The sequence below is a fragment of the Anas acuta genome, chromosome 9 (assembly GCF_963932015.1).
Source record: "Anas acuta chromosome 9, bAnaAcu1.1, whole genome shotgun sequence".
Classification (NCBI taxonomy): Eukaryota; Metazoa; Chordata; class Aves; order Anseriformes; family Anatidae; genus Anas; species Anas acuta.
The window spans coordinates 13939151-13965842 of NC_088987.1; the positions used below are offsets into that span (position 1 = coordinate 13939151).

General features: G+C 44.3%; 2 protein-coding genes across 2 annotated transcripts in view; one reads left to right on the plus strand and one right to left on the minus strand.

Annotated features, from left to right (window-relative positions):
• Positions 1-26692, plus strand: part of PLEKHB2 (pleckstrin homology domain containing B2) — a 367257-nt gene that overhangs the window by 29791 nt on the left and 310774 nt on the right. The window lies entirely within an intron of this gene.
• Positions 3861-21343, minus strand: GPR148 (G protein-coupled receptor 148). Its single transcript, XM_068692916.1, has 3 exons — positions 20686-21343; positions 20329-20436; positions 3861-11146 (listed from the first exon to the last, which is right to left on the minus strand). The coding sequence occupies exon 3, from the start codon at positions 6347-6349 to the stop codon at positions 5291-5293; it is 1059 nt and encodes a 352-aa protein (XP_068549017.1). The 5' UTR covers positions 6350-11146; positions 20329-20436; positions 20686-21343; the 3' UTR covers positions 3861-5290.

The following is a 26692-nucleotide window of genomic DNA, read 5'->3' on the forward strand; positions in this document are numbered from 1 at the left end:
AGGCTTTCTCCTCTCTCTAGCGAGGTACACGAGTGAAAAAAGCAGTGTCCCCGGGCTGCTCACATCTCTGCCTGCGTCCCCGCTGGGTGGCAGTGCTCTCCCAGGCTTTTCCTCGTGGGTTTTGACTTCCTGGAATGCAAATGGACAGAACAGTCTGCTGGAAAGAAAAACAGTTCCAGGTACTGTACCCAGTCTTATCCCTGGGACCATCACATGCTGTACCAGAAGAGGCCAGGAGGGCTGGAGTCTCAAGTCTCAGCATCTGGGTCAGTTGTAGAGAAAGAAAAATAAACACTGAAGAGGTCATGCCTGGGACACTGGGACACTTGTGGCCAAAGTCTGGGAACATATTCCCATCCCTCCTCCCCTGCTTAGCTGCTTGAAAGAGCCAACCCACCATTAAATCAAAACCAGAGAGCACTGCACAAAACAAATCTCTTCAATCAGAGAGCACCAACTCCTTCCAGCTTCCCTCCCTCTCTGCAATGTCTCATTTTGCCTTATACAGTATTAAAAATCGTCTCTCTCTCATGCTGCTCTGAGATAAAAATGCGCCTTCCTGAATTTCAGCACACAAGTTCCAGAGTGCTCAGTGGTACCATGGGGCCCCCGCCCACACCGATGAGCCTGTCACAACTGTGTGGGGCTGTGCAGGACAGGCACGGAGTGTGGGGCAGGTGCATGCCCCTCAGGGGGGCTCCACTGTGTCCTTCCCCCATAAAACCCGCTAGAAATCTGTTCTCTTCAATTTACCCCATTCCTCCAAACTCAGTTCTGTAATTCCAGCTCATCCCCACATTTCTGTATTTTAAATCTTCCTATAGACCTTCAATCTCCAGCTATTTTTATCTTGTTTCTCTTCCTTTATGCTCTTGTTCTGCAGGGTGCAGCACTTCTCGTACTCCCACACAGGTCCAGACTGATGTGCTTTTCAGAGGGAGTGAAGAAATGCCCTCTAAAAAACCTATTTATTTTCAACAGGTTTGCATGAACAAGGCACCAGCTTTGACCTGGCTAGCATTACTGGCAGGTGTGCAGAAAGGGGGTGGGTAGGGGAGTCTCCCCTTCCTCCCTGTGGATCTGAACTTCCCTGCCTTCACCTGGTGCCAAAACTAATGATAGCTGCCATCAAAGCTGACCAGTTCCTCCTACTGGGAATCATCCTGAAAACCAGTAGCCCTCAGAAGCTGCTTGCTGATTTTCTCCCTGCAACATCAGCTGCCTTTTTTTTTTTTTTTTCTTGAGAAAAACAATCCACTGTGTTGGAAAAAGTTGTCCTAATAAACTTCAGCACACAAAATCCGTAGCTCTGCTTAGCAGAGACAGAAAACATCTTGTCTGATCTGTGCTGGCTCCCCAGACAAACCTGCAGAGCTTGGACAAGCACTTGCAAGACCATCCCTCGCTGACAGCCATCAGACCACAGAACCATAGCTTGGCTCCTTTTCCTCTCCTAGCTCCTGATATTCCCCTGGAAACTTGGATGTTTTATTAGCAGTTCATGAAGAGTTGGTCTTATTTGCCTTTCAGATTGGTACCTTCTGTCCATATTGTTCCTTGCTGATTTATGTTGCAATCGGAAGGACTAGAAGCATGCTGAAAAACAAAAACACTCAGCATCTGTGGTTTCATAAAGACACCAAAAATCATCACGAGGCTTGTGAAAAAACGGCAACAACTCACAGTGCTGTGCCCTCAGCTACCAGCAGTGAGGCGAGGGTGGAGACCACACAGAGCAGAGACCAAGTTTCAAGGAAACTTGTCATTTCCTTTTCCTATCAGGTGTTCTCTCTCCTTTGTCACACACACCCACCTCCCACAGGGAATGGCCACAAGCACGGTGTCTATCTGAAGGGTGCATGGTGTCTCAGAGTACAAAAAGAGTGATGAGCAAGGCCAAGAGCTGAGTGGGACCCGTCTCAGGGCAGCTGCTGAAAGGCAGCACTGGCTTCTCAGGGCTCCCTCCAGTGCAACCTGGGAATTGCTGGTTCCCTTCTGACCTCCTGCTGTACCAAAGTTCCCTTTGAAAATGCCAAGGTAAACTGATGGAGCAGGAGTAGGCACTGTGATATCAATTACTAAAACTGCAGGAGGCTAATCAGTTTTACTGAATAATTACTGAAATCATAGCAAATGAAGGGAAATCTAAATCCTAAGCTGTACGATCGTTTACCTGCCTGGGGACTCTGTTTCTCCTGACACTGAAACTGCTCTAATTTGGGGCGCAGATCTAAGCACAGAATTAGTGATTTTTCCAGCGCTGCAAGGCACAGAGCCAGCTCCTGGGAACACAGGTCAGACTCCCTCTGTTCTGCGGGTTACAGGCAGAATGCAGCTGCCCTGTGAATCCACCTTAAAGAGGGAATAGATATGGTGAGCTCAGTGACAATGTCAGCACAAGAAAAGAGGGGAAGAACTGACCAGGGGTGCGACACATTTAGGCTACAAATTGGAAGACTTTTCATGACTCACGCTATAGCAATTTGTTAGAGGATTACTGCCCCCAGCTGCTAAATCACATGTTAGAGTCAACTGCTCTCCATTTCACTTTAAATTAAAATGCTGGGCAGACACCCTGACATCCAATAAGTTCCCTTATGTGACCTTGGAGAGGCTGATAGCTGGGCTGTGGTAAATAATCTCAACCTGGATTTCCAGAGCTTATCTGGGGACACCCTTAGAAGGCTGCTAATCACTACTGCCCTGAAGCTCTGGGAAGTGAAGAGGCCTGGCTATTTTTAAGATGAAACTCAAGACATTTATGAAAAGAATTATAGGAACCTCGTGCCTGTGATACTGCCCTGGTGATACCTTTGGTCCTATTCAGATACACAGGGGAAATCCCCAGAGGTAAATGATTCAGGTATATGGTGTGTTTCTCATATGCATGCTGGTACGTGCTGCTTTTGTATCAAACAGCACAGGAGTACATTATGGGAAGAAGTTATCTACAAGCAGTCACATGGAAAATTTTGCTTATCTAATGTTAAACCACCTTAAAATGAGTTAATAAAATAGTATCAGCTCTCCACGTGGATGCCTTTTTTAGAATTCAGTTCAACTTAACTAATTTCACTTCAACTAAACTCTTTTAGGCAAACACCTGTTCTAGGAAGGAGTTCAAGGACACGTGTAAGATGACTGCATTCATCTTTCTAAGGTCATTTCCACAAAACTGTCTTGTTTGCTTATGATAACACTGTAGACAAATTTCCTACGTACATAAATTTGCCATGATCACCAATTCCTTCTTTCAGTGTCTGTCTTTATGATACCAAACTTGTTGCCTCAAAACACACCATTGGGATGTATATTAAGAACGAGTTACAGAACTAGCATTTTATTCTTGTCTGAGTCTGTCCTGCAGGTTAACTTTATAACTGACAGAGGCTGGCAGGGAAATCAAGCACTGTTAACCTGCAGCTGTACAGAGTCAGCTACAGCCGTATGTACAACCACCTTCCTTTGCACCATTTACGCAGGTTTCTTCACTATTCAGCGCAACAATTTACAATACAGGCAAACTTTGGGCAACAAAGCTTGAAAGAATCTTCCATGGAGAAACCATCCTGTAAGTTACCGGCCTTTCTGCCAACAGGCAGAGGTGTAGAGATTTGCCCCAAGATATGAGCAGCCTGGGGAGGTACTGGCATATCTTCTGTATCTGATCATACTGCATGTTAAAGAAATTCAGCAGAAAGCACCTACCTGCTGGACAGGTATTTTCCCCATCCTTACTACAGTATGGAAGACCTTTGTTCAAGGCTGAAACTGAAGGCTTTATACAAACATAACTTGTGTGGAAGATGTCTACAGGACATTCATCTTGGAGAAAAATAAAAGCAGCCAGTAAAAAGCAATTGTCAGGTCCTAATTTTTTATTGATGAGGATGAAGAATTTTTTCCTGGAAAACAAAGCAATTACTCAGTAATTTAATGTTCCTTTGGGTAAAAATAGGGGAAGCACAGAACCATGCTTAAAGCAAATATGCACAAATATATATCTTTTTCACTTTCAACAACTTTAGCTTAAAAATGCTCTTACACAAGAAGTGTCCCATTCACAGCAAAGCCCCCAAGGTGCCTCACCTCTGACGTGAAATTTGTCACCCCCTCAGTTGTGCTGACACAGATGTTTGCAGAACATGCTAATAAACAGATCCCTGGGATAATCTTGGTTAAGATGAAAACAACACCACTTCTCTTCGGAGGGATATTTTTAGCCTGCAACCCCACGAGCAGTTGCATTAGCAGACTGGGGAGAACAGCAAACCGTGGAGTGAGGAGAGTAACCAGCACCTGGGGAATGAGGGGAATGAGGGAGAGAAGCAGGAACCTCTCAAACAGGCTGCCCTGCCAAAAACATCTTGTGCAAACAGACACTGATCTCCTCCTGGCTCCCGCTTAGTGCCGTTCTTCAGATGAGTGTGAAACACCCTAAACACACAAACAGCACTTTTGGGGTATTGCTTTAAGTACAGAGAAGGCAGAGAGAGTCTGTGACCTGGCAGCACTGGCAGGGACCCGGCAGGGAACTGGCAGGGACCCAGGGCTCTGGGCTGAGCCTGGCACCCCGCGGCAGGCACTGCCTGCTTGCCCCTTTACCACCCGCTGCTCCTGCTTGTCTTCCCTCACTGAGCTGCCCAACAGACACTGATCAAAGACGACTTCCCATCAAACCGAGATTTTACAAAAACACAGTGTTTTGCACATTGTCAGACAGAATCCATAAGGCAGATAGTACTCTAACACACAGCCTGAGGTGAAGCACAGCATTTCACTGCATATGGCAGTTTCCAGAGGCATCTCATGACGTGTTACAGAACAGAACAGTGGCTACCAACCCTGCACAAGTACACCATGAATGAAAAAAATAGCTGCTCTGCTCACAGTACGTTTGTTTGGTTAAGAATCCTGTCTCCTGTAGGCAGTGCTGTCAAGAGACCTGCGGTTACCCCCTTTGCCCTACACCCATGTGCTTTGCACCATCTATTTTTCATTTTCTATTTTCCAGGAAGACATCTGCCATGGATGGATAGAAATGATCCTGACTCACCATGTCCTCCAAAATACGCTGCCCTCCCACATCACAACAAAGCGTAGAATTTTGTCCAGGGCAGCATCTGCTGTAATCCCAACCGTGATGTGATGAAAGACTTGTGCCCTTCTGGCACCAAGGAGGCAGAGTGATCAGCCCACATCTTGCAAAAGAAGCTGAGTGATTTCCACCAGGCTTGCATGCAAACAAGTTAAGGACAACTCTTCTGTTGTAGCTGTCCTCTGCGTTGCCTCAGGATGGTGATGGAGCAGGTGACACCAGGTGAAGATGCTTCCTTCTGACGATGGATTTGAGAGACGCTGAGATCTCTCTGTATCGAAGTCCATACAGAAAAGGGAACAAAACTTTAGGTAGAATCATCAGGACATTGCAGATTGTCAGGGAGACCCAGATTCCTGTCTCCAGTCCAATGACAATATTAACGTAAAAGAATGATTCTACAAAAAGAACCAAGAGTGGAGAGAAATAAAAGAACAACACAGTGTTGTGCATTAAGAATGTCACACTGGCTCTGGAACAGATGCTCTCCCATATACCTGATTGCCTGGTTTTAAAATAAAGAATAGCATAGCAACAAAATATTAGAGACAGGAAGAGAAAGATAACCATAGCAGACAGCCAGAAACAGAGCTTCACAGCATCAGTCCCACTCAGAGTTAATATTATGATTAGTGGAATCGAGCACATTTCCAGGACGCAGGGCACAAAGTTGTGAGTGCTGGATAGCACCAAGAAGAAAATCCCCGGGAGAGCCCCCGAACAGATCCACAGAAATACAATCACTTTTTTTGTTCGTGAAGAAGGCAAAATAGTAACGTAGCGCAAAGGAAACAAAATCGCTATGTACGTGTCCACCACTATGGCAGCAGCTGTGAACAGTCCTCCGCAGTAAGCCACTGCCAGCAGAAATAACTGGAGAACACAGGCTTCCTTTGGGAGACTTACATGTGCTGCGCTGAGAGCAGCTGACAGCGTGTAGAACAAAAGGTATATCAGATCACACAGCAAAGCATTCCCCAGCAGCATGTACCTCGTTTCCTTTCGGATGCTAAAGCTCGAGAAGATCACAAACAAGATGGAAGGAATAATGAGGACACCTGCCACGAGGCAGACAACTGGAGGAATTAAAAACATCTTCATGTTTGTGTCTCGTGGGTTGAGAGCCCATTCCTCCAGCAAGTAGTACAAAGAAGCTTCGCTCACATTTGAGGAGCTGTTGGACTTGGCCTCCCGGAGGAGGTGTGCAGTTGCATTCATTCTTGTTGTCGAACCACAGAGAAAGAAGTTCATTTCCTTAGGATTTGGGGATGATTGTCCGACTTGGAGAAAAGCAAAATCTTCTATGCTGAGTCCTTAAACAGGCAAATGAAGCAGAGGATGCAAATGCCTTTGGAAGCAAAGTGTTTTCCTTAGCCAATTTGACCAGCTCTTCTCAAGGACAAGCTGAAACTTGTAAGCAAATTCTGTGGTCCCAAAAGACGTTTTTGCCTGAAGTGGAGACTTTCTTTTCTTTCAGCAAAATCTAATGTTTAGAAGAGAATGAAGCCTTGTGGGCTTTAGAAAAAAAAATCAAGTCCCTCAGCTAGCTCTTTGATGAGAAATGAACGAGTTGCTCATTATCAGTAATTTGAGTTTGAGCTCATCACATTATCACTCCAATGAAGCAGATGGAATATTAGCTCGATTAAACAGATGTGAAATGATACAGAACAACATTCCAAGTGTACCGAAGAAGGAGAGTCATAAACGGGATCAGATGATGTTTTGCACCAATTTGTGTCAAACACCACAATTGATTTGTAGTCATCAATAAAAATGGCTTTCAGTCCTGTTGTAAAATTGTGTCACAATGGCTCCAGTGAATTAAATGATCCTATTTATAGATGACAAACATTTTTGCTTCAGTGAATCAAAACATCTTATTTACAGACGATAAACCTTCCCCTGCCTTTATTAATGCATGATACACAAATACTGAATTCTCATCTATTGCTGCCCTACAGTCAATTTGTAAATTGTCCAGGCTGAATGTCATGCCCTGTAACATACCAGCATACCCTACAGCACACTTGGCATTTCCAACGTCCATTTGGATACCTTTTCTTGGCTTGCTGGCAAGCACACTGCTGCTGTGCTGTGCTGCGCTGCTCTGACCATCAGACCTCAGTGTCAGAGCAGGGGATGCAATGAGAGAATGGGAAGATTCTCTGTTGTAGAGAAGGAACTCTTCATATTCTTCCAGGAGTGGTCTGTTCAGAAGAAAAGTTGATTTTTTTTTCACAGGCTCCACATTGGCTAATGTTTCAGTCTTAACTAGTCAAAAAAGACTGTATTAACACAATTGTTCATCATCTTGTGTGATGAGAAGTAAGCAACATTGCTTGCATGTTGTGGAGAACACAGAAAGGAAGGTATGTGTATGTTGGTATTATGTGTTATACAGAAAAAACACTGCTGGATTTTAAGTAGTCATAAAAAGCATCCATAGTAGGCTATAAAAGACCAAGCTGTGGTTTGGGCAAAGGAACTATTCTTGAAAAAAGAATGAGTAAATTTGTTACAACTCTTGTGTCTTGACACTTACTGTGTACTGCAGTCACTTACCTCAGGGTGAGCACCGCACACAGCCGCACATTGCTGCTACATCACGGTACTTTGCTGTTTACACAGAACACAAGCAACACAGACAAGAGATTTGTCCCCTCCCAGCTCTAGGTGCTTTTCTCACCAGGGGTGTAAGGGTATCCAGAAGCTTTTTAAGTAACATCAAACATCAAAGGATTACTCCCAGTATTTGAAAACTAGCGTGCACGCAAGCCAAGCGTCTAATACTAGAGTCAAAATAGTGAAATCTGCTGGCTGCTCAGCTTGTTTAAGTTACATTATTCATTTAGGTGCCTAAAATAAAACTGTCTAAGTTCAGACAACTGTTTTGGGAGTTTTGACATGTCCACCAGAACCTCCCACATTTACCTGCATGGCCAAGTCTAACTATTGTTTTAACTATGACTTTCCTTCTCCTGTCAACCAACACAGAACAATTATTTCCCCAGAGCCCCCAGCATGCTTGAACACTTCGCCAGCATACAGTAATCAGCATGGCTCTGTCCATGGGTGACAGTGCATAGTCTCACCTCAGAGAAAGACATGCTGTGCCATGGACATACTGTCTCAGGGCATGCCAAGTATCAAAGCAGACAGCTTATAAAACTCAGCATCCGTCATCAAACCCTGTGTACAATGCATCTCCTACACACCGATAGCTGGCATCCATGGATCTGCATGTCAGTACAGTTTGATGGGTGGCACCATATGGAACAAAGGGATAGGAAGAAAAAACAATGGTTGTTTTAAGAGTTGCCTTTCAGTTGCTATGGTGCCTGGGAAGGCGAAACAGAAAGTGACTATTTTTTCTTTCTCAGTCCTGCATCCACTGGAAAATATGGGAACAATAATGATGCAATTATACATTTGGCCTCGGGATCATGTCCTGTATCAAGTCACTGCACCCCAAAATCCTAACTGTTGAATTATACTACTCTTGCCAAATGGAAAGGAAGCAAAGAAAACTCAAGTGTGTGTGAATCGCCTCTGGCTATAATTTCAGACCTCTATTAACAGTGGAAGTCTCCTCTGCCTCCCAACATTCCCAGGATGTCGTATTACTGAGCAGACTGTCTTGTTTCTGTGTAAAATCACGCCTGTATTTTCCACCAGCTGGTCAGAATTAAATGTGAACAAACAAAAAATCTCATTGGCATCTCAGCTGAACACTTTTGGGTGATGGTAAAAATAAATGCAAATACAACATATGATTTGTTGGCATTTACAGGATTAATACAGTGAATACAGGATTAATACAGTATTTTGCAGACTGATGTTACACAGCAGTGTAGGTTCAGCAAATATATACCTCAAGGACTTTTTGTTTGCATAGAGTTTTCCTGCTAACAAATAATTACTGTGGTTTTAATCTAACAGTTTTTCTCCTGAGGCCTGAAAACAACCTCCTTATAGCAGAGTTATTCTTTCCTCTTGCGTAGAAGATGTAGTTATCATGGAAAAGCTGGCTATATCTGGGAGAGCAATAAACACTGACATCCTTGCTACCAAAAAGTACAAAGCAAAAGTGGAAACTCCAGCAAACCTTCCCCTGAACCACCTAGCTAATCACCATGGAGAACAGTAACTAAAGTTCAACCTATTACAGCAGGATTATGCAGAGAGCTTTAGTTCTGGTACTGTTGTGGCATTTGTGTAAATTTTATCAAAAGAGTAATTTTTTACCACTTTTAAAAGTCCACATCTATGGCCAAAAAAGCATCAGCAGGTATATAATGTGAAGTGTTATCAAAGGTATGAACTTGCAAATCATTCTGCAGTAGCTGGCTGCAGGTCCACTCTGAGCCCAGGGATCCTCATGGCAAGTGGGAAATGCTCGGTTCTCTCATTTAGCCTTCATGCAGAGCACCACAGTGCCCAGGAGATATCCCAAGTTCACAGCCTTGCACATCCTGTGCTCAGCTACAGCCTAAGGATAGTAGTGTAAGCCCTAAGGCTTCCCTTGTTTGACTTTAGTTGTGCTCCTGTAAAAGCCTTAGGAGTGCAGGTAGACTTTAGGTTTACAGAAATGGAAAATACAAATAACTGGAAGACAAATTAAACCTTATCAGACCTGGTCATGTCCACCCAAAACCATTCCCCTCAGATTCCCATGTGAGTCTTGTAACTGTTGAGTACAGTTCTGCTAGACTTAATCCAAAAGATCAGCGCCTTGGTACGTTGAAACAGAGACAGAATAGGTGGCTCTGGAGAATATCTGGTTGTTGTTTCTTTTAATTTTCTTGAGCTTAGGAGGAATTCCACATCTGGACTGCTTGCAAGGAGATGGTGAACCTGAAGATCACTCCAGAGGATATTGACCTTGGGCAGCTGCCTTGCCATTACGTTCAGTGTTTTGTGGTACCAACCAGAATGGTTCTCCTGCAATTTCCTGTAAATCTGGCCTTAATGCTCTATTGATTTTTTTAAATGTACTCTGGTGAATTTATGTTAGACGGATTCACTTTTTACATATCTTGCTGATCCAGACCTATAGTATTAGCAATCTTTCTTCTGGGTCTTATTTTACAGTTTATTGATTTTAAAACTGAATAGTACACTGTTAATTACTTTACTCATTTCTGCTTCAACCAACATCTCAGTGAAAGCTTAGCTATCTTATCTGTTGAGTTTGGGGATCTAAGAAAGCACACATTCAGCCAGACTGAGCACTACCAATCCAGCAAAGGCTGTACTTTATTATAGCTTGGTACTGACTATAAACAGATATTGCTAAATCGAAAAAAAGAAAGGTCAGAAATATTACCTCTTACAGTAGTTGCTATGGATTTAACTGTGTGCACACAGGGAAGCCTCCTCTTTCACGAAGAGTTTAGTGTAACCAATTCAACAGGTCGGAAACCACACTGCTGCCATGACATTATCCGGGAAGAACCATACAAGAGAAGGGTTATTGTTCCGTGGTGGTATTTCCAGCCAGGTTTAGTAACAGCATTTTGATCTCAGGAGCATTCACATGCTATTGCAGTTTCTTCAATTTCCTTCAATTTCTTCAATTTTCTTCAATTTTTTTTTTCAACCGGGCTTATTGAGGTCCAGAAGGCTTACCTGCTGGTGAAGCTCTCCCAGCTGTGAACAGCTGAGTGCCTATGAGCAGGTCAGCTCTCCCCACAGGGCAGGGAGAACCAGCTGTAATTCCTTCCTGTCTATATCCATATTTTCACGATGGGGAAATGACTGCCAGTGAAAAACAAGTAATCAGAACAGTTTACCTATACTGTTTTCTGGTCTAGCTTTTTCATTTTATTCTCCTTTTAATAGAAAGTCAGTTAAAATACAATTTTTTTCTAAACCTTCAAGATTCCCTGTAAGCTTTTCTGCAAGTCTTCAGGGTCGGGAGCCCCAGGTGGAGAAGTACAGCTTGACTGTCCTCATCTTATTTCCAGGTATCTTCATGTTTCAGCTATCTGTCTCCACTTGGCTGCAGAATTATTGAAATCTGTTCAGTGTCTTGCCTGTTATTTGCTGTAGATAAGAAGCACACGCATTGCTCTTGTAACTGGACAAAGTTCACAAATCAGGTATATCAAATATTAAAGTTAAAGAAGTAAAGAAACGGGTGCGAAAACAAAACTCAGATTGCAATGATTTTAAAGGTCAAATGAAAACTGATTTTCCCAAAGAAAAGAGAGGGCACTGAGAGACAGGGAAGGCTCAACATGAAATCCCTCAATCACTTTTTCTAATTCCAAATACCATCAGGCCATCGTGATCACAAAGCCAAGGCAGATTTTGTACCAAACTCGCCTTTCAGGTGTAATATCGAGAATTAAGCTGGAAGTCGGAAGAACGGGATTTTGGAATACATGACCAGTATTTCAATTAAAAGGTGAAGAAATTATACAACCTGAGAAAAAGAAGCAAACCCAGATGGGTTTTCTTCTTCTGCCACAGTGATTCTTTTGTACTGAAAGGATCTGTATGATTCATCCTTTACTGTGTTTTCATGTGATGAGCTGCAGATATGACCAGGGATTTATGGTAACACCTGCATGGTCATTTATGGACAGATTCACAGAAGACCAAGAGAAGCATCCTAGGCTGTTTCTGAGATTGAAAGTTCTCTCCTGCCTACCTTCTTTACAACAATGCATTTGCAAAACAGCAGAAACACCTTACTAAATAAGGCCTGTGTTTAAAATACCAGTCTGCTTTCCTAAAGCAGTTTAGTTCATATAGAGGAACCTTCATCAGTCTAATATTTCTAAAATAATTTACAACACCATACAACATTGGCACTAATGGGAGTTACTTGCATAAAAATAAAGCCTTAGGTGAAGAACAATACCATAGCACTCTTACCCAAGGATTTATCGGCTGTCAGATAAACACCATATTCAAGATCACATGGAGTCATGAGCAGAACAAGAAATATATGTCTGAATTTGCGGCTCTCTGTCCTCTAAGTCAGGGAGAAAATTCCTTCTTCTGAAGGAAAGCTTCTCAAACAGGGAAGCTACTTATATCCACCAACCTCCTAAGACCACCAAGCTTCTTTCATCTCAGGCTTTCTGGTTATGGCTGGCAACTAAATTCTTCTGTCTCTGTCTCACACATGGTATTTCCTTTAAGGGTGATTTGATGAGAAGGGAGACAGATGGCTGGAGAGCATAAAGTGGAAGATAAAATGAAATACCCAAAGAGAGATGGAAGGAAAAAGGGTAAAAAAGACAGGTTTGCATATAGAGGCAGACAGGCAGGGGCTTTGGTGGGGATTCAGCAGCTGGGAGGACCCCAGCCACAGCTGAATGCTGCCTCGCTTCCTCCCTCCCAGCCAGGCAGCGTTTGCCTGCACTGTATGAGCTGGGGGCGAAGAGAATACAGGAAGCAATATGGAAGGAAACACGGTAGAATTGGAGTAGAAACAGAAAAAAAGGAGGAGAAAAGCAGCGCGAAAGCAAATACATCTGTTATCTCTTCCTATTTGTGCCTTTTGATGACAGACTGTGAATGAAGGGGTGTAATCTGTGCGGGGCACGGGTCAGCACGAGGCTCGATGCCATCCTGGGCTGGAAGGAGCCTCAGTGCCAAGGCCAGGATGCTCTCTTCCACCTCCCCGCACTGCGCCTAGGAGCGGCAGCGCTTCCCGGCTGCCAGAGATGCTGAAGCGACATTGATTCTCTGAAATACCTGTGCCCGCAGGGAGACGCTGACCTTATCTCACACGGAAGAAGCAGGTGCCAGGCACGGCCACCATATGGCAGGGAGATTAACTGCCAGCATGTGCCCAGTGAGAGGCACCATCTCTTATTAGCCGAGTGGGGGGGTTGCCGTGGGTCACAATACACAGCGCCATTCACAAGCTCTGTCATCCCTTCCCAGCAGTTCTTTTGTTACCTATCCAGCACAGGTGCTTGAAATTAAATTTCTCTCCATGAGGCCTCGCTCTGCCTTGTCCTCGTCACAGTGGCTTTGAACTGCTCCTGCTCCTTCCCACAGCAGTGTGTTGTCCTCACCTCACACGGGAGATTCAGAGCTCTCTGCAGGGAAGCGGCATTAGGGAGGGAGGAGGCCAGCTGGACATGTGCTCCAGGTCCATAAAGAAAACCAAGATTTTGTTTGTTAGAGAAAATACCAATGTTTGGGCTACATCAGTCCACACCAGACTGACTTTTCTGGGCACCACCAGAGGCTCGAGGCAGGGGGCAGTCGCCTGCTGTGTGCCCCGAACTTCTTGCCCAGATGGCGGGGCTGCACCCACCGCAGGCAGAAACGGAGGCTTGGAGAGAACATTGCTGAAGGCAGCCCACAAGCTCAGATCTCCTCTAAACGTGATCAAATTCATTTCCAGTTTAGTTATTTGTTTCTTTAATCTCCATCCAAGTTCCAGCTCATTAAAGTGTGTGCATGAGGAGCACCAGGGAAAACATGCCCTTTTTCCCTTTGCTGTGTTTAGCAGCACCAAGAGCCAGCAAAGGCCCCGTGAACAACGGTGCGATGCTACCTGATGAAGAACTGAGGCCAGAGGCATTTTCAGCAATTTAACACGAATCATACTGACAAGCAGCAGCAGATCCAGGAATTATAATTTCATCTGCTGAGTTCTTGCTGGGTGCTGATATATCTTACTGCCTTTCCAATCTCTCTGTGCTTGCAACCTACTGGCATGGCCACCAACTCCAAAATACCTCCTGGGAGCTCAGGCACAGCTCAGCTATCCACTGGCAAATGCTCATCTTGTAAGAGTTCTTGATATTTATAGCTACAGGGGGCAACTAGAAAACAAACAACTTTTCTAACCCATTCTTGACATTTTCCTGGGAATTCCCATGCTCCTATAGTTGGGCTGCTTTTTCTTCCCATGGAACAGCAGTTTCTCACTCCAAAGAAGAGAGCTGAGTGCTAGCCCAGCACAACAGACAGCAACGAACGATGCAAGGTGTACGAAACTGTTGTACAAGATCACAGGAGCTGCAGGATGATGTATACAGGGCAAAAACAAATGAATTACCAACCCAGATACAAACGTGCACCATTTTAATGAGCTGCGAGTTGAACCAGTTCAGATCCACACTGGTCCTCCAGCTGAAGCTCCCCCGTGATGTCTGGGGCAGTTCAGGGGCACCCCCCGGTGCAGCTGCTGTTCTGGGAGCACTGCCACCATCGATGTTCGGATGGTCACCCCAGTACCAGCCCCTTCCCTCTCGGGTCTCTTCTCTTCCTGCCAAGTATCATGCCAACTCCTTCGGCTGAGAGCTCTGAGCTGCGACATCTCCCTGCTTACTGCTTATTTCCCTCTCCTATCCACTAGAGATTGCACATCTCGTTTTCACTATTCGCTTCAACACCGCTTTTCACTTCAGCTACCTGACCTCAAAGTCTCTCAGGCTGTGGATCTGTGAACTGCTTCAGCTCCTGCAAATGCCCTCTGTGAGCCAGTTTCTGATACATGTCCCCGTGCCCCTCTTCTAGTCACAGTCAACACACATCTGTGGCTGCTTCTGCTGCTGGCAGCCCCTGGGGCTGAGCAGTCGGCCTAAGGGGCAGCCCCTCGGCACTGGGAGCTTCAGATTGGCACAGGCAGTAGCACACAGGGTTTCCACACCAACCAAATGTTCTTGAACTCGTGCTGTTTGCTTGGGCTGACGGCAGGGCTGCCCGTTGTGAGGTCTGCAGTCGGTTTCCCAGCAAGCACCTCATCTTGACATCTGCTAAAAACATTGCGGCAGCGGTGACCTCGGCCACAAAGTGAGAGAGTAAGAACAGGCCAGAGGAAAGTAGAGGCCCTCAAGTTGTTTACTGGCAACATTCCCAGGCCCACCCTTCCTGTTCCCAGAATAGAGAGCGCCCTGTCTCGTGAGCAGCCCTCGGCAAACACCAGCCCCGTGCCTTTCCCCCACCGAGCAGAGCCTTTCAGCCTCTGCATGAGCAGCTGCAGCAGGACAGCTCCCTGTTTGCCAGGCTCCAGACAGGGTCCTCGGAGTCTTACGGCGTGTCTGCAGTGACACAGAATTAGAAAAATGGACTTGTGTTTGTAAATGAACGGAGGGAGGGCCAGTTCCTCCTGCCCACCCTTTACACTGTCCTTTTCTGGTTTTAGCGTGCTGTAAATGACCAGCAGCTCTGACAATCTGTGCATAACCAGGACTGATTTCCAGCCAGAGGTCCAGCAAAACCAGCTCCTAACTACTGTTACTTTATTTGTGTTGAGATAACACAGTAGCCTAGGAACAAGCAGCCTGCTTTGTTTAGGCACAGGAAGATCTCTAACCTGACAGAGATCTTGGTCTGAAGTTAGGCAGCATCTAGTCTGTTCAAGGTGGGAAGAAACATGTTCCTACACTCATGCACTGTATTTTTCTCAGGACTTCTCCTAATCTGGATTTTTTTCTCCATTTTCATTTACTCTGGAACTTCCTTCTGCCTCTGTGTAATGTTTTCCTCTTCCCAGTGAAACATCAATCCTATGCTGAGCTTTTATTTTCTGGGTGTGGGAGAAGGGGGAAGGAAGGTCAGGGCTCTTGTGTACAAACCCAGACCTAGAAGCTGATCAGCTCAGGCCTCCTGCATCTCCATGGAGTTCCACTGAAGACACCAACAAATGCAGTCAGCAGATGTACCGTGCTTCTGAAACCCACGTAGGAATTAAGCCCGTGTGAGAGGATGCACAGCAGAGGAGGAGAGATGACGATGGGGCTCTCTGGCCGAGCAAGTATGGTCAGTGCTTTCATCTGATCCACTGACATTTCTGCACTATGATCTGCAAGGACTCGACCTTAGAGGATTGTGGTTGCTGCAAGCAGTGCAGAAGAACCACTGGAGCCTCAGCCTGTGACGTGCATTTTCGCCTGCTGGGTTAGGGCAGACAGGTTCTTGCTACCAGAGCCCAGGAGAGTTGTGAGTGGTAACTCCACAACTCACAAGGCTGTTTGGGGGTGCGCCTCTGACTACCTCTGCCTCGTACTGCTGGAAAGGATGGGCCAGCCTGGCTTGGACTAGGAACAGTTTGGCTCAGGATGATCTTTTGTTACTCTGCTCTGGCCTGGGCCTGTCTCTGCTACAGAATGAAGTTAATTACTAGGCCAACTTACCGTGATGATCCATGACCATGTATAAGCACCCTTTTTCCCAGACTCTACTCCCATAACTGCGAAGCACTTGGGTTCACACTAAAGCTTGCCTTTTCCTTCACAAATACACACTGCTGGTGGCCCTTTTAGAGTTGTCTTTTCTGCAGTCCACGTGTCTACATCTCTCCTTGGATGCTGGTTCCAGCCTTGAGGTTGTTCAGACTGTCCCTTTGTCTGTTGAAGACCTCTGCACTAACCATGCTAATCCACAGCAAGCAATCAAATCTGCCCGTCTGTGCTTTTACTGTTCCCCTTGGCAGCATGGTAGGACTTTATTTTAATTAATGAGAGCAGGATGCCTTGTCAAGACTTACCTGCTCTGATTTCTCCTTAAGTTATCCTAATACCATTTAGCAACATCACCCTTCTCAGCAAGAGAAACCAATTCCAGTCCCTTGAAGGCAGTAGGGCAAAACAAAGAGAATTCACCAGGGCCCACAGCAATATTCAGCTGCATTCTTGTTAACCTGCTGCACTTCCTTCCCAGTGAATATACCAGTTCTTGCCTATTCACAAAAGTATGTTTAAAAATACATTTTTTTCGATAGTCATAATCATTTAGTTTCAACTTTTTAATCCCTCTGTGCGTTGCTTGGTGAATGCCTCCTACACATACTCAGTTTGTGACTTATTTACTTATTCCAGCATCAGTTATTAGTACCACTGTTTGCCCTTTTCCAGCCACACAACCCATTTCAAATTGTACTGAGCCTATTTCAGGTTTTGCATCAGTCTAAGACTCAAAGTCCAAATATCACAACATGAGAAAGAAGATGTTTGCTTTTGTTTCAGTACAGACATTTCCAAACCTGCTTAGCTGGAGTACCCCTGTTTGCTGCAGTGACTGAGAGGACAGCAATAGCTCCCAGCTCTGCAATGGGCTATGTGCACTGCACTGGGGAAGGATGCAAAATTCTTCCATTCCATCTTTTTACTGCAGTCTGCAACACATAAACCTAGTCTCCAACCCCTTCCTTACCACCAACCTAAAATACACCCAGCCTCAGCAACACCTTACCCTCAGTCTCATGCTCTTCCTCAGGCCTGTTTCCATCTCTTAAATTGGTGTGTGGTTTCTGCAGGTGCTGTGAGTTGCAATTTGTGCATACAACATCAGGTTAGTACCAGTGATGTTTTGCATTAACTTCTGATCAGCTCTTTGGCGAAACTCCCTTTGTAATCACCTGCAAAGCAGCCGATTTGGACAGTCTCTGCTACACATTGCCCAGGCCCATTTATAAAGCTCTGGAGGGGCTGTGTAGCACTGCAGTGTGTGAGCTGTCCTCTGGGAATAAGCAGCACTGGAAAGAGCTGTGTGTACAAGGAGTTTACCTACATGGAGCTCATGGCAGGAAGATGAGACTTGTGTCAAGCATCCTGCAATTTAACAGTAGGCAGCAGCGGTAAAATGAAAGAAACACAGGAAGGCGTTGTTTGGACAAACAGCTGTGACCTGGAGCAACAAATATAAGGAAGTATTCTCTGCCCCTCTCCAAGAAAGAGACCTCCAAAAATAGCCTCCTGTTGATTTGTCATGGGCAGATTATCAGAGTGGAACTCTCAGTATTTCTCAACCAAAGCCAAAGCTGAGGTTGAATAATCCAACTCTATAAATGTGAATAATGTCAGTTTACATCCTCTGAAAGTTTAGTGTTTCTTTTTCTTTTTCTTTTTTTTTTTTTTTTTTCCCCTTAGAAAACCTTGTCAGATGTAAAAATGGTAAGCAGATGGGTGCTGCATGGCAAATAACAAGACTGTGACACCAATGCTTTCTTTGTGCTCATGAACACACACAACCTCACCACCTGAAGTCCCAGATCCCAATTTGTTTTATGTGGATAACAAGAACAATTAAAAGCCACTTATATTTATAACTCTGTTGATAGCTCCCATATATAACTGGCAGGATTTTAAGAATACATATTCTGAGTATAGGTTGACAGTAAAAAACACAGGGTATTTTAATGTAGGTATAGGGCTGTAGGAATAGGGCCGCCCAGTTTCAGGACTGGGGAAGGCTGGAGTTTGGCCTATACGAGTCACGGGACAGAAAGTTTGGATCTCCTCGGACCTCTTGTTGACAAAGCTTAATTTGAAATTCAAAGCCAAGAAACTGCAGTTTACAAGCTGTATTCAGTGCTTGATGTAGAGAGCCATCTAGTGGAAAGTCTCTGCGTTTGCAACAACAGCCTGAACTACATGTCGTGTTTTGCAGCACAGTCTGAACAAAGGCATTCTTGTTTGTTAGCATCTTGCAAATGAATTTATGAGCTTCCCTTTTCAGGCGGAAGGCTCCCCTGTTGAGCCCCTACAACATACACAGATGAGCCTTTGGAACAAGAAATCAAGCCTGTCTTGCTGCAGGATCATTTGCAATAAAACGTGCATTTCCTAAAATTAATTCCCCTTGGCTAATCCCTTTGGGAAGCTTTCCCTAAAACAAAACCAAAACCAAACCACCACCAACAAGCAGACTAAAGTCCCCAAATCAAAACCAACCTAGTTTTAATTATTCTTAGTAATACACATTCAAAAAGTCTCAGCAAAACTACCAGGCAGCACACTGGGATAGTGCAGAAAGGCATTAGTATGTATGTGCTGCTGCAACCTTGGTATTTGACTGAATTCATTGGTTGGCTACTCAGCATTTTCCACAGAAATATTGAGTGTTCTGAGCAAGATTCTCTGGTTAAAGGACTGTAATAACCCAGAAAATACTGGAACAATTTCAGAGAGGTTCAGATTCATCCTTCTACCCGCCCATCTGGGCAGAGAGGAGGGTGAGGTGGGTAGTGCAGCAGTTGTAAGGTTGCCTGTACATGTATGTTCCACAAATCTGAAAAACACCTAGGATTTCTGAAAGCCTGGAGAAATCTTGTATATTTAAGTTTTTACCATTTTCTCACACTTTAACTACTATTGCATTAAAGCTTATAAACAATTGATGCTTCACAGATTTTTATTTTATTTTTTTTCCCCACTGATATCCATATAACGTAAATAGTTCAGGCACTATAACAAAACCTACAAAACCTTTCTGGGATTCTGCAATGTGTTATTGATTAACTGCTTTTGGTACCCAATATGTTCATCTACCTGCAATGCTTTTTTTTTTTTTTTTTTCTTTCGAGACTTTTTTTCCCAGTGGAGGCAATTACATGGCCCCTCTCTGCTAGCTTGCCACCTGATTTCATGAAACTGAAAAAAGGTATTTTTTTAAGAGCTCTGTCGGTTAGCCCTTCAGTTACGAAAAACCTGGTTAATAGAAGCAGTTATTCAAAGTTATTCAAAGACAGGGACAAGCAGGCAGGTATAAAACTTCAAGAATCTGACAGATCAGGAAATTTAAGCTAAAAAAAATATTACAATACTGATACAAATTTTCCTGTCAAAAACTCTGTAAGAGGGTGCAACCAGTTGCTTCATTCCATTAAAGATGATTTTGGATACTTACTTCTTCTGTAGTACAAAGGAAATTCAGATACAGTTATATTAAATATATTAAATAAGAACACGCAAAGCCTAAGAGTATAGTTTGGACTGTTCTCTAACCAACCAAATAAAACACAATAATTAATTTATGAATACAAATTATGCCAAATTCAACCAGCAAAAGGAAAAAGAAAAAAACAACCCCACAATAAAGAATTAATAGCAGCAATAATCCACAAATTTCCCTAAATATTTTTTTCTGTGGAGGAATATTTCAAATGCTTATTAAACCAGGGCTATTCTTCCTGGCTTGCTTTGACTCCCCTTTTCCTCTCCTCTCTTATTGTACAGGGTCACTATGCACACACTGCCCCTGAAGCAGTGAGGCACTGGAGCCCCTGGTGCTGCTCGGTGCCCTCTTGCAGCCCTCCTGCCATAGCAGCAATGCTGGCAGCTTGTGCACACGCTGTGGAGGCAGCAGCCATATGTGCAGCAACCCTGATTCCCTTGCCCTGTCCCCTGTCCTCAGCCATGTCACTGCACAGCCAGGCTGTCACTGAGCCTGTTACCCCAGTGCTGGAGCGGGGCCAGAGTACGAAGATAACCTAGTGCTGAGGTGCTAAAATGCAGTGTCATTAAGCCTACCTGCTTCAGCAGTGGATCCGGTCTCCCTCTCCTTCCAGACAGTGCTGATGATTGCCCTAGTCTGACAGGTGATCACCTCCACAGAAGGCTTCTGCCCAACCTGTGAGGCTGAAAAAAGAATTGAAGATGAGAACTCTGAAATAAAACACCGCTCTGCCCAGCTCAGCCCCTTGCATGCTGAAGGGAGGTGAGAGGCTAGCACCTTAACGACCAGAAACAAGTCAGACATTTCAGGTGGAGACAGCAGCACACAGCGGGTAGAATAGCCCAAAAAATCACAACTTCACATTCACGTGTAGGTCATGATGAAGACCTCGATGGGACGGGGAAAGGATGAGCTGCTGTGGGTGCACTCACCTGGGAGCCGCTCGGACAGAAGAGGCGACTCCAGCCTGCGTCCCCTGCCGTGGCAGGCCGAGGCCTGTGGCAGCTGCAGCTTCCCTCCTTGCTGACTGATGTTTCTAGCTAGGGATCGCAGCACCTTGTTATTTTAGGTAATTTCTAATTACTGGAGCAATACTTCCCAAGCTGAGACAGGCTAACCTAGGTTTGATCCATGTTAGCATTAGGGAAAATGCCTGTAATAGGATCGAGCCCAAGGCAGAGCAGACTGCCTGACTCAAGCTCCAGCCAGCAGCAATGGCTCCTGCGACTGCCCGGCAGGGTGTGAGGAGATGCAGCAATGTTTCTTCTGCTCAGCACTTCAGGCTGAAGGAACAAATGATGAAATCAAGGTCCCTGTCCCTCTGCCATTCACATACCATTTCTGTGACGACACATGTACGTACGTGTCAACCCAGACTCCACTCTTGGCTGGGTAACCCAGTCAGTGGGCTGAGGAAGAAGTTAACTCATTTTGTGGCTGGCTTCTGTCCCTTGTGGCTTGCCACTCGCAGTTAGGTCTGAGTGCACCAGGCTCTTTGAAATCCTGTCAGGCCCCACATGATGCCTATGGAGCTGACAGTGCAGGCTGTGTAGCTGTCACAATGTGGTCAGCAGCAGTCTCCTCTCCGTACATTTTCATAGACCTTTATACTTAGGCTCTGTGCATTCATCAATCTGCCTTTTTTTTTTTTTTTTTTTTTTTTTTTTTCCCCTACAGTAAATCCCAGTAAGTACAGAGCTTTGGAACACCTTAAGGTGTCTGATTTTTAGGAAGAGTTGAACTCCCTATAAGATGTCTCAAACCAGGAATCCAGGAACAGACTTGTTAAAAAATAAACGAAAAAATCTGGTCCTCTTTAGATGTATACATTGTAGTAGCACTTCTGCAGGGCAAGAAAATGCCATCCCTGTATTTAAAGCTCAAGAATGATTTCTGAATTGCTTTTCCCAAATGAACGTGTCCTGTTTCAGAGGTTTGGCACACCTGCCAACACACAGGAACACAGAACATAGCACCCACCCTACCACAACGCAGTGCCAGCCAGCAGAGCCCCAGCTTGCACTTGTCTCCCAGTCTCCTGTCCATGAGCACGTTGCTCCTGTCTTCCAGTCACCACACCATCCTGACTTGCACTGCCACTCTGCTACTGGTTGGAAAATGGCTACTGCACATTTTAAAGAGAAATATGTAACAGTTTAATACGCTTGAGTACTGCCTAGGTGTATCAGCTGGTTTAGAAAATTTAATAACCCCTCAGTGAAAAATGAAACAGCTGGGAGAGATTGTTCCATTCCAGAGCTATGGCAGTGCCAATGCCATGAAAGCATAAAGCCCAAAGAATAGCTCTTGACAAATCACCCCTCTCTAACTGGCCTGACAGATAGAGGACCCATAACATATCGTATTTTAAAACCTTACGGTAATTAGTGTGGCTCCAAACCAAACAATGACCTTGGCGTTGTCAATACTCATGTTACGTTATCGAAGCATTCCATCAGAAGCTGGGTTCTTTCAGTGTTACTGTTATGTTTACTGCAACTGAACAAATATATTAATAGTCATGTTTCACTACCATAAAAGCTTTACTTGGAATGCCATACTCCTACCACAAATGTCATTTAAAGACTTCAAGGACCATGCTCAGAAGTTTCACCTTCCAACTGCGAAGGCAGCTGAGGCAGCAGCAGGCAGCCAGCTTCTAGTGTTGGCCATTCCTGAACCCACAGCAGGTGAGAAAACAAAACAGATGCATATCATCAAACATTTTTCTAGGTCTGCTAGCAAACAGCAGTTCAAAGCCAGTATTTTATTCTAAGATGTACCTCTTGCCACATCAAAATAAAATTTCTCTCTGACATATTAATTACCACTGCCAGTACAAATCCAACACACAGATCTGTTTCCAAAATGTATGTTTCATCAAGTAATCAGCCATAAGCATTTGTAACTGCATTATTACCAGCTGTACTGCTGGTGATTTCAAAGGCTTCATTTTCCATCTATCTTTCAAATTTTCTTTTGTTTGCTTGTTGTTAGACACTGATTGGCAGACAAGTGGGACGGCATGTAAAGCAGAAGTCTCTTTGTAGCAATTAGCATCTGTAGTGCTCATTTTCCTTGAGGTCCCGCCAAATACACATTCAGCCCAGAGGTTTCTTCTTTCAGGACAGACATTGTGATTTGCCCTACAGCCCCCATACCACCCGTGAGGACTCATTTGCAAGACCTGTGAAAAGAACAGTATCTGCAGTGTGACCAAGCCAGAGTCTCTGTGCAACACGATTTATTTTTTTCACAGATATAAAATAAAAGCCTACAGACAATGAAAGGCAGAAATGGGAGCAGCAGCCTGTGTCGCTCACTGTTCAGTATCCCCATCTGTGCATGCAGATCTCAGCCTGCTGTGTTTCTGCACTTAGCCTCAGAAACTTTATGTAATGGCTAATTTCTTTTTTATTGAGGCCTTTTTGGTTCTCGCCCTCCTTTGATCCCAGCTTTGGCCTTTGAAAGACGATTCTGTTAGAGCCATTGAAACAGCTTCTCCCTTACTGACAGCCTGTCTCTGTCATTTGAAGCTGTGTATCTATGTCTACTTCGTCCGTATCTTTGTTTTTGGTTTCCCGATTGAGCATTTAACGAAGCCTTCAGAGCAGTTAATTATATGTGCTCTAGCAAAGAGCAATGCAAAATCAAGCAGGGAAACCAAGTCCCACAAAACAGTCATTAAAATTTTCCTATAATCTTCCCTCAAGTCATCACACCAGCATCTTCTTCAACAGAAAATTTTGCTTATAGGTTTTACTGGGATGCCAGTGGAGTGCATTTTGCCATCCCCCATGCTCTATGCTGAATGATTATTTTGCATTTGAGACAGCAAGTGTCTATTAATGTCAGTAGAAGATCAATAAAACAGAGCTATTTTTGCCTCGTCTAGACAGATATCTATGATACAAAGGCATATCTGGAATGGAGAAACTTTTGAATACGTGCATTGGATATTTGTATTTAACCATTTCTGTAGTCATGTCCTCAAGGTGTTATGCCCCTCCTAGGTGTTGTTTTTATTCTCTAGAGCCTTGGCATTCTTCATGGTTTGGTGAAACAACTCTTCTGGAGTATTCTCTACTGCATTTAATGCAATTAATTTTTCTTATGCTGACTGCATAAGTAAGCATTTATTGCCTGAGAGCTTTTTGTTTAAAGCAAAAAGTTTAATGGCAGCCACTATTTTAATATGAGCAGCTGGTGAAATATCCTCCTCCTTTTTTTTTTTTTTTTCCTCCTCAAAATCCCTTTTCATTCTCCTTTAAGGCAATAAGCAATTTGCAGTCAGTCATCCATACTGCCCAGAATGGCAACACTGAGAATGTGAACAGTCCCACCTGGAGGCACTCCTTTGTGTTCTTACTGGTGTCCTTACTGCCACTCCAAGGGCTGGCAGGCTGGCTGAGCTCTTTAATACTGGTACTGAAAGAGGCACTCACAGCCCTACCCGCTCCATCTCATCCTCTTGGCAGCAATTATGGCAACAACACTGCCTCACAGGAAAGACAGACAGGAGATGGTGAGGTGGAATACACTTGCAGAAACCTGTGGATAAAAATGCTTCTATTTTCTTGTTAAGTATTGATGTTGCTAATAACAATCCTAAATTTTGCAGCAGACACTGGTTCACCAAATAACTGAGAAGGGAGTAGCAATTAATGTAAGCCCTGGAAAACAGTCAGATGAGTTGCAAAGATTGTTTGCTTCAACCTATGAGAGTCTTCTGTCAATGAACTGGAGAGAAAGACCTACATAGGCCATTACCAATTCTCTACAACACGCAAAACTAATAAATACTGTTAGGAGTCCATGAATAATTAAATTTAAGCTGACGTTAGCAGAAAATTCAACTAGACTCTTCACTGGCTCACTGGCAGGAAAAACCCTGGGTCAAATTCATTCTGAAGTAATTCATTGGAAACAAGTGCAGCTTTCCAGCAAACAACTTTTTCCTGAGTCTCTGCAGGTTTAAAGAATCAGTTACATTCCTTCATGACAGAAGGTTCTAAAACAGTATAATTTGCTTTTTGTGAGTTTCTCATGCTAGTAGTTGTCCTCAATCACTTGATGCAACCGTTTGCTTCCCACACAGAGGAGATGCAGACCTCCAAGCTCCAGCAGGCTGAGCTTGCTTCACCTAAAGACTCCCTCATTGTCTTTCCATACCTGCCCTCATGTGGATTTTCCTCCTCCTTTCCCCAGTCCTCCTCATTGGACACCAGGGATCTCTGCTGCCCTCCTGGCATGCCAGGGACTGTATGCTCCTTGGTCCCTCTTCTCTCAGGGACCCTCTTCTTACTCCTTGTGCCAAAGGCTGTGTGCTTCTGCTAAACAGATGGCAGCTGTTCCACATGCCCCTCATTTGCAGTTTTCTGATTTCCCGTCTCTTTTATTCCCAACGTGTTCAAAACAATTCTGAACAGACTGAATTAATCAGAGAGGATTAGATTCTCCAAGAAATAACCTTTTGAACCAAGCTGATCAATAACCAGAGTGAAAGAGCCTGAAATGAAGTGACAGCAGAAAGGCATAGATCATGGAACTATAAGTTGAGAACTATTTAGGAAGAAAAAAAGCTCCACTGCAATATATAAAGGCTACCATGGCTCAGCTGCCAGTTGATGCACTGCATATTTGCTGACACATGCAATGAGACTGTGATTTAGGCTTTTCAGGGCTGAGGCTATGGACTACTAAGGCCATGGATTAAGCCATTTCCATTGCAGAAGGCAAACAAACAGTTCCAGAAGATGGAAATGTTTGTCCAGGGGGACATCGTAAAATATACAAACATCCTAAATTATGGAGTTCTTCCATCACAGGAGCTGCTTTACCTGAGTCACCATAAGCTACTAAGAAGAAAACTGACTCTATCCCAGACCAAACCAGGAGAACAGGTAACAGGTTAACTAATGCTTTTGTCCCCTTTCTGCTGTCATATGGGGGACAGAAGAGATCAGCCATGAATGATGCACCCTCTCTAGTTTCTAAGGGAACACTCACCTTTGGTTCTTAGGGAGATGGAGGGTTTGATAAATACCTGCCCAGATCTGGCTTGTCTGAACTTGCTCTGTTTCACTCAGTCCCCCGAGAGCTGCCCAGTCATTACCAACAGTGATGCCAGCCCCTGTACTGGGTGGGTATGCTGCCCACGGGTACACCAGTCTGTACACAAACTACTGCAGGATCCCAGAGCACAACTCTGAAACTCCAGCTCGAAGGAGAGCTACTGCAGTGGATTAAGCTAGTGCTTTGTAACATACACTTTTGCTTTTAAGAGGCTGTCTGTTACACCCCCAGATATGTTTTAACAAACAGGAAGGAGAAGGCAAGGGATTTGAAGAGAGTTAATTGGGAGGGACAATCAAGATGTGATCAGGTTGGGAGCCCTTCATAGAGGGAAGGCTGGGGCAAGGATGGCAGCATTATACTTTTGTGAAATTAAAGCTGTGGTGTTTGTGATGACATCATTCTTTGTTACGGAGGTGAATTTATTGTCATTGCATCACTGCACACTCAAGCAGAAGTTAGACTGTAAGGAGAACTTGATAAATGATGGTCAGCAAAGGCACTACGAGGCTAACACCAGGCATTCTAGCTGTGGGCAGCTGAGATACATATTCTCTCCCCTTATGCCACTTTGCTCCCACATAAAATCCCCTTTGACTTCAGCATTAAAAAAAGTCTTACTAACCACTTCTTCAAAGTGTGGCACAATCCAATAATCTGCATCTCAGTCACCTAGAAACACATTGTGACTGCTTTTCTTGAATTCTATCAGAAAGAAAAATCTTTGTGAGAAACGAAATTGATTCGGATGTATTCCTTCCCATTTAATAAGCTGTCATAAAGAGAGGAACCAAAACGCTGGCTCAGAACTCCCAGGCTTATCTTCTGGGTTTTTATTCCTTAACAAGGGAAGCATTTCTGTGA

What these genes read in the sequence shown, in the direction of transcription:
- GPR148 (XM_068692916.1), bottom strand. Translation starts at nt 6,349, where the DNA reads ATGAACTTCTTTCTCTGTGGTTCGACAACAAGAATGAATGCAACTGCA.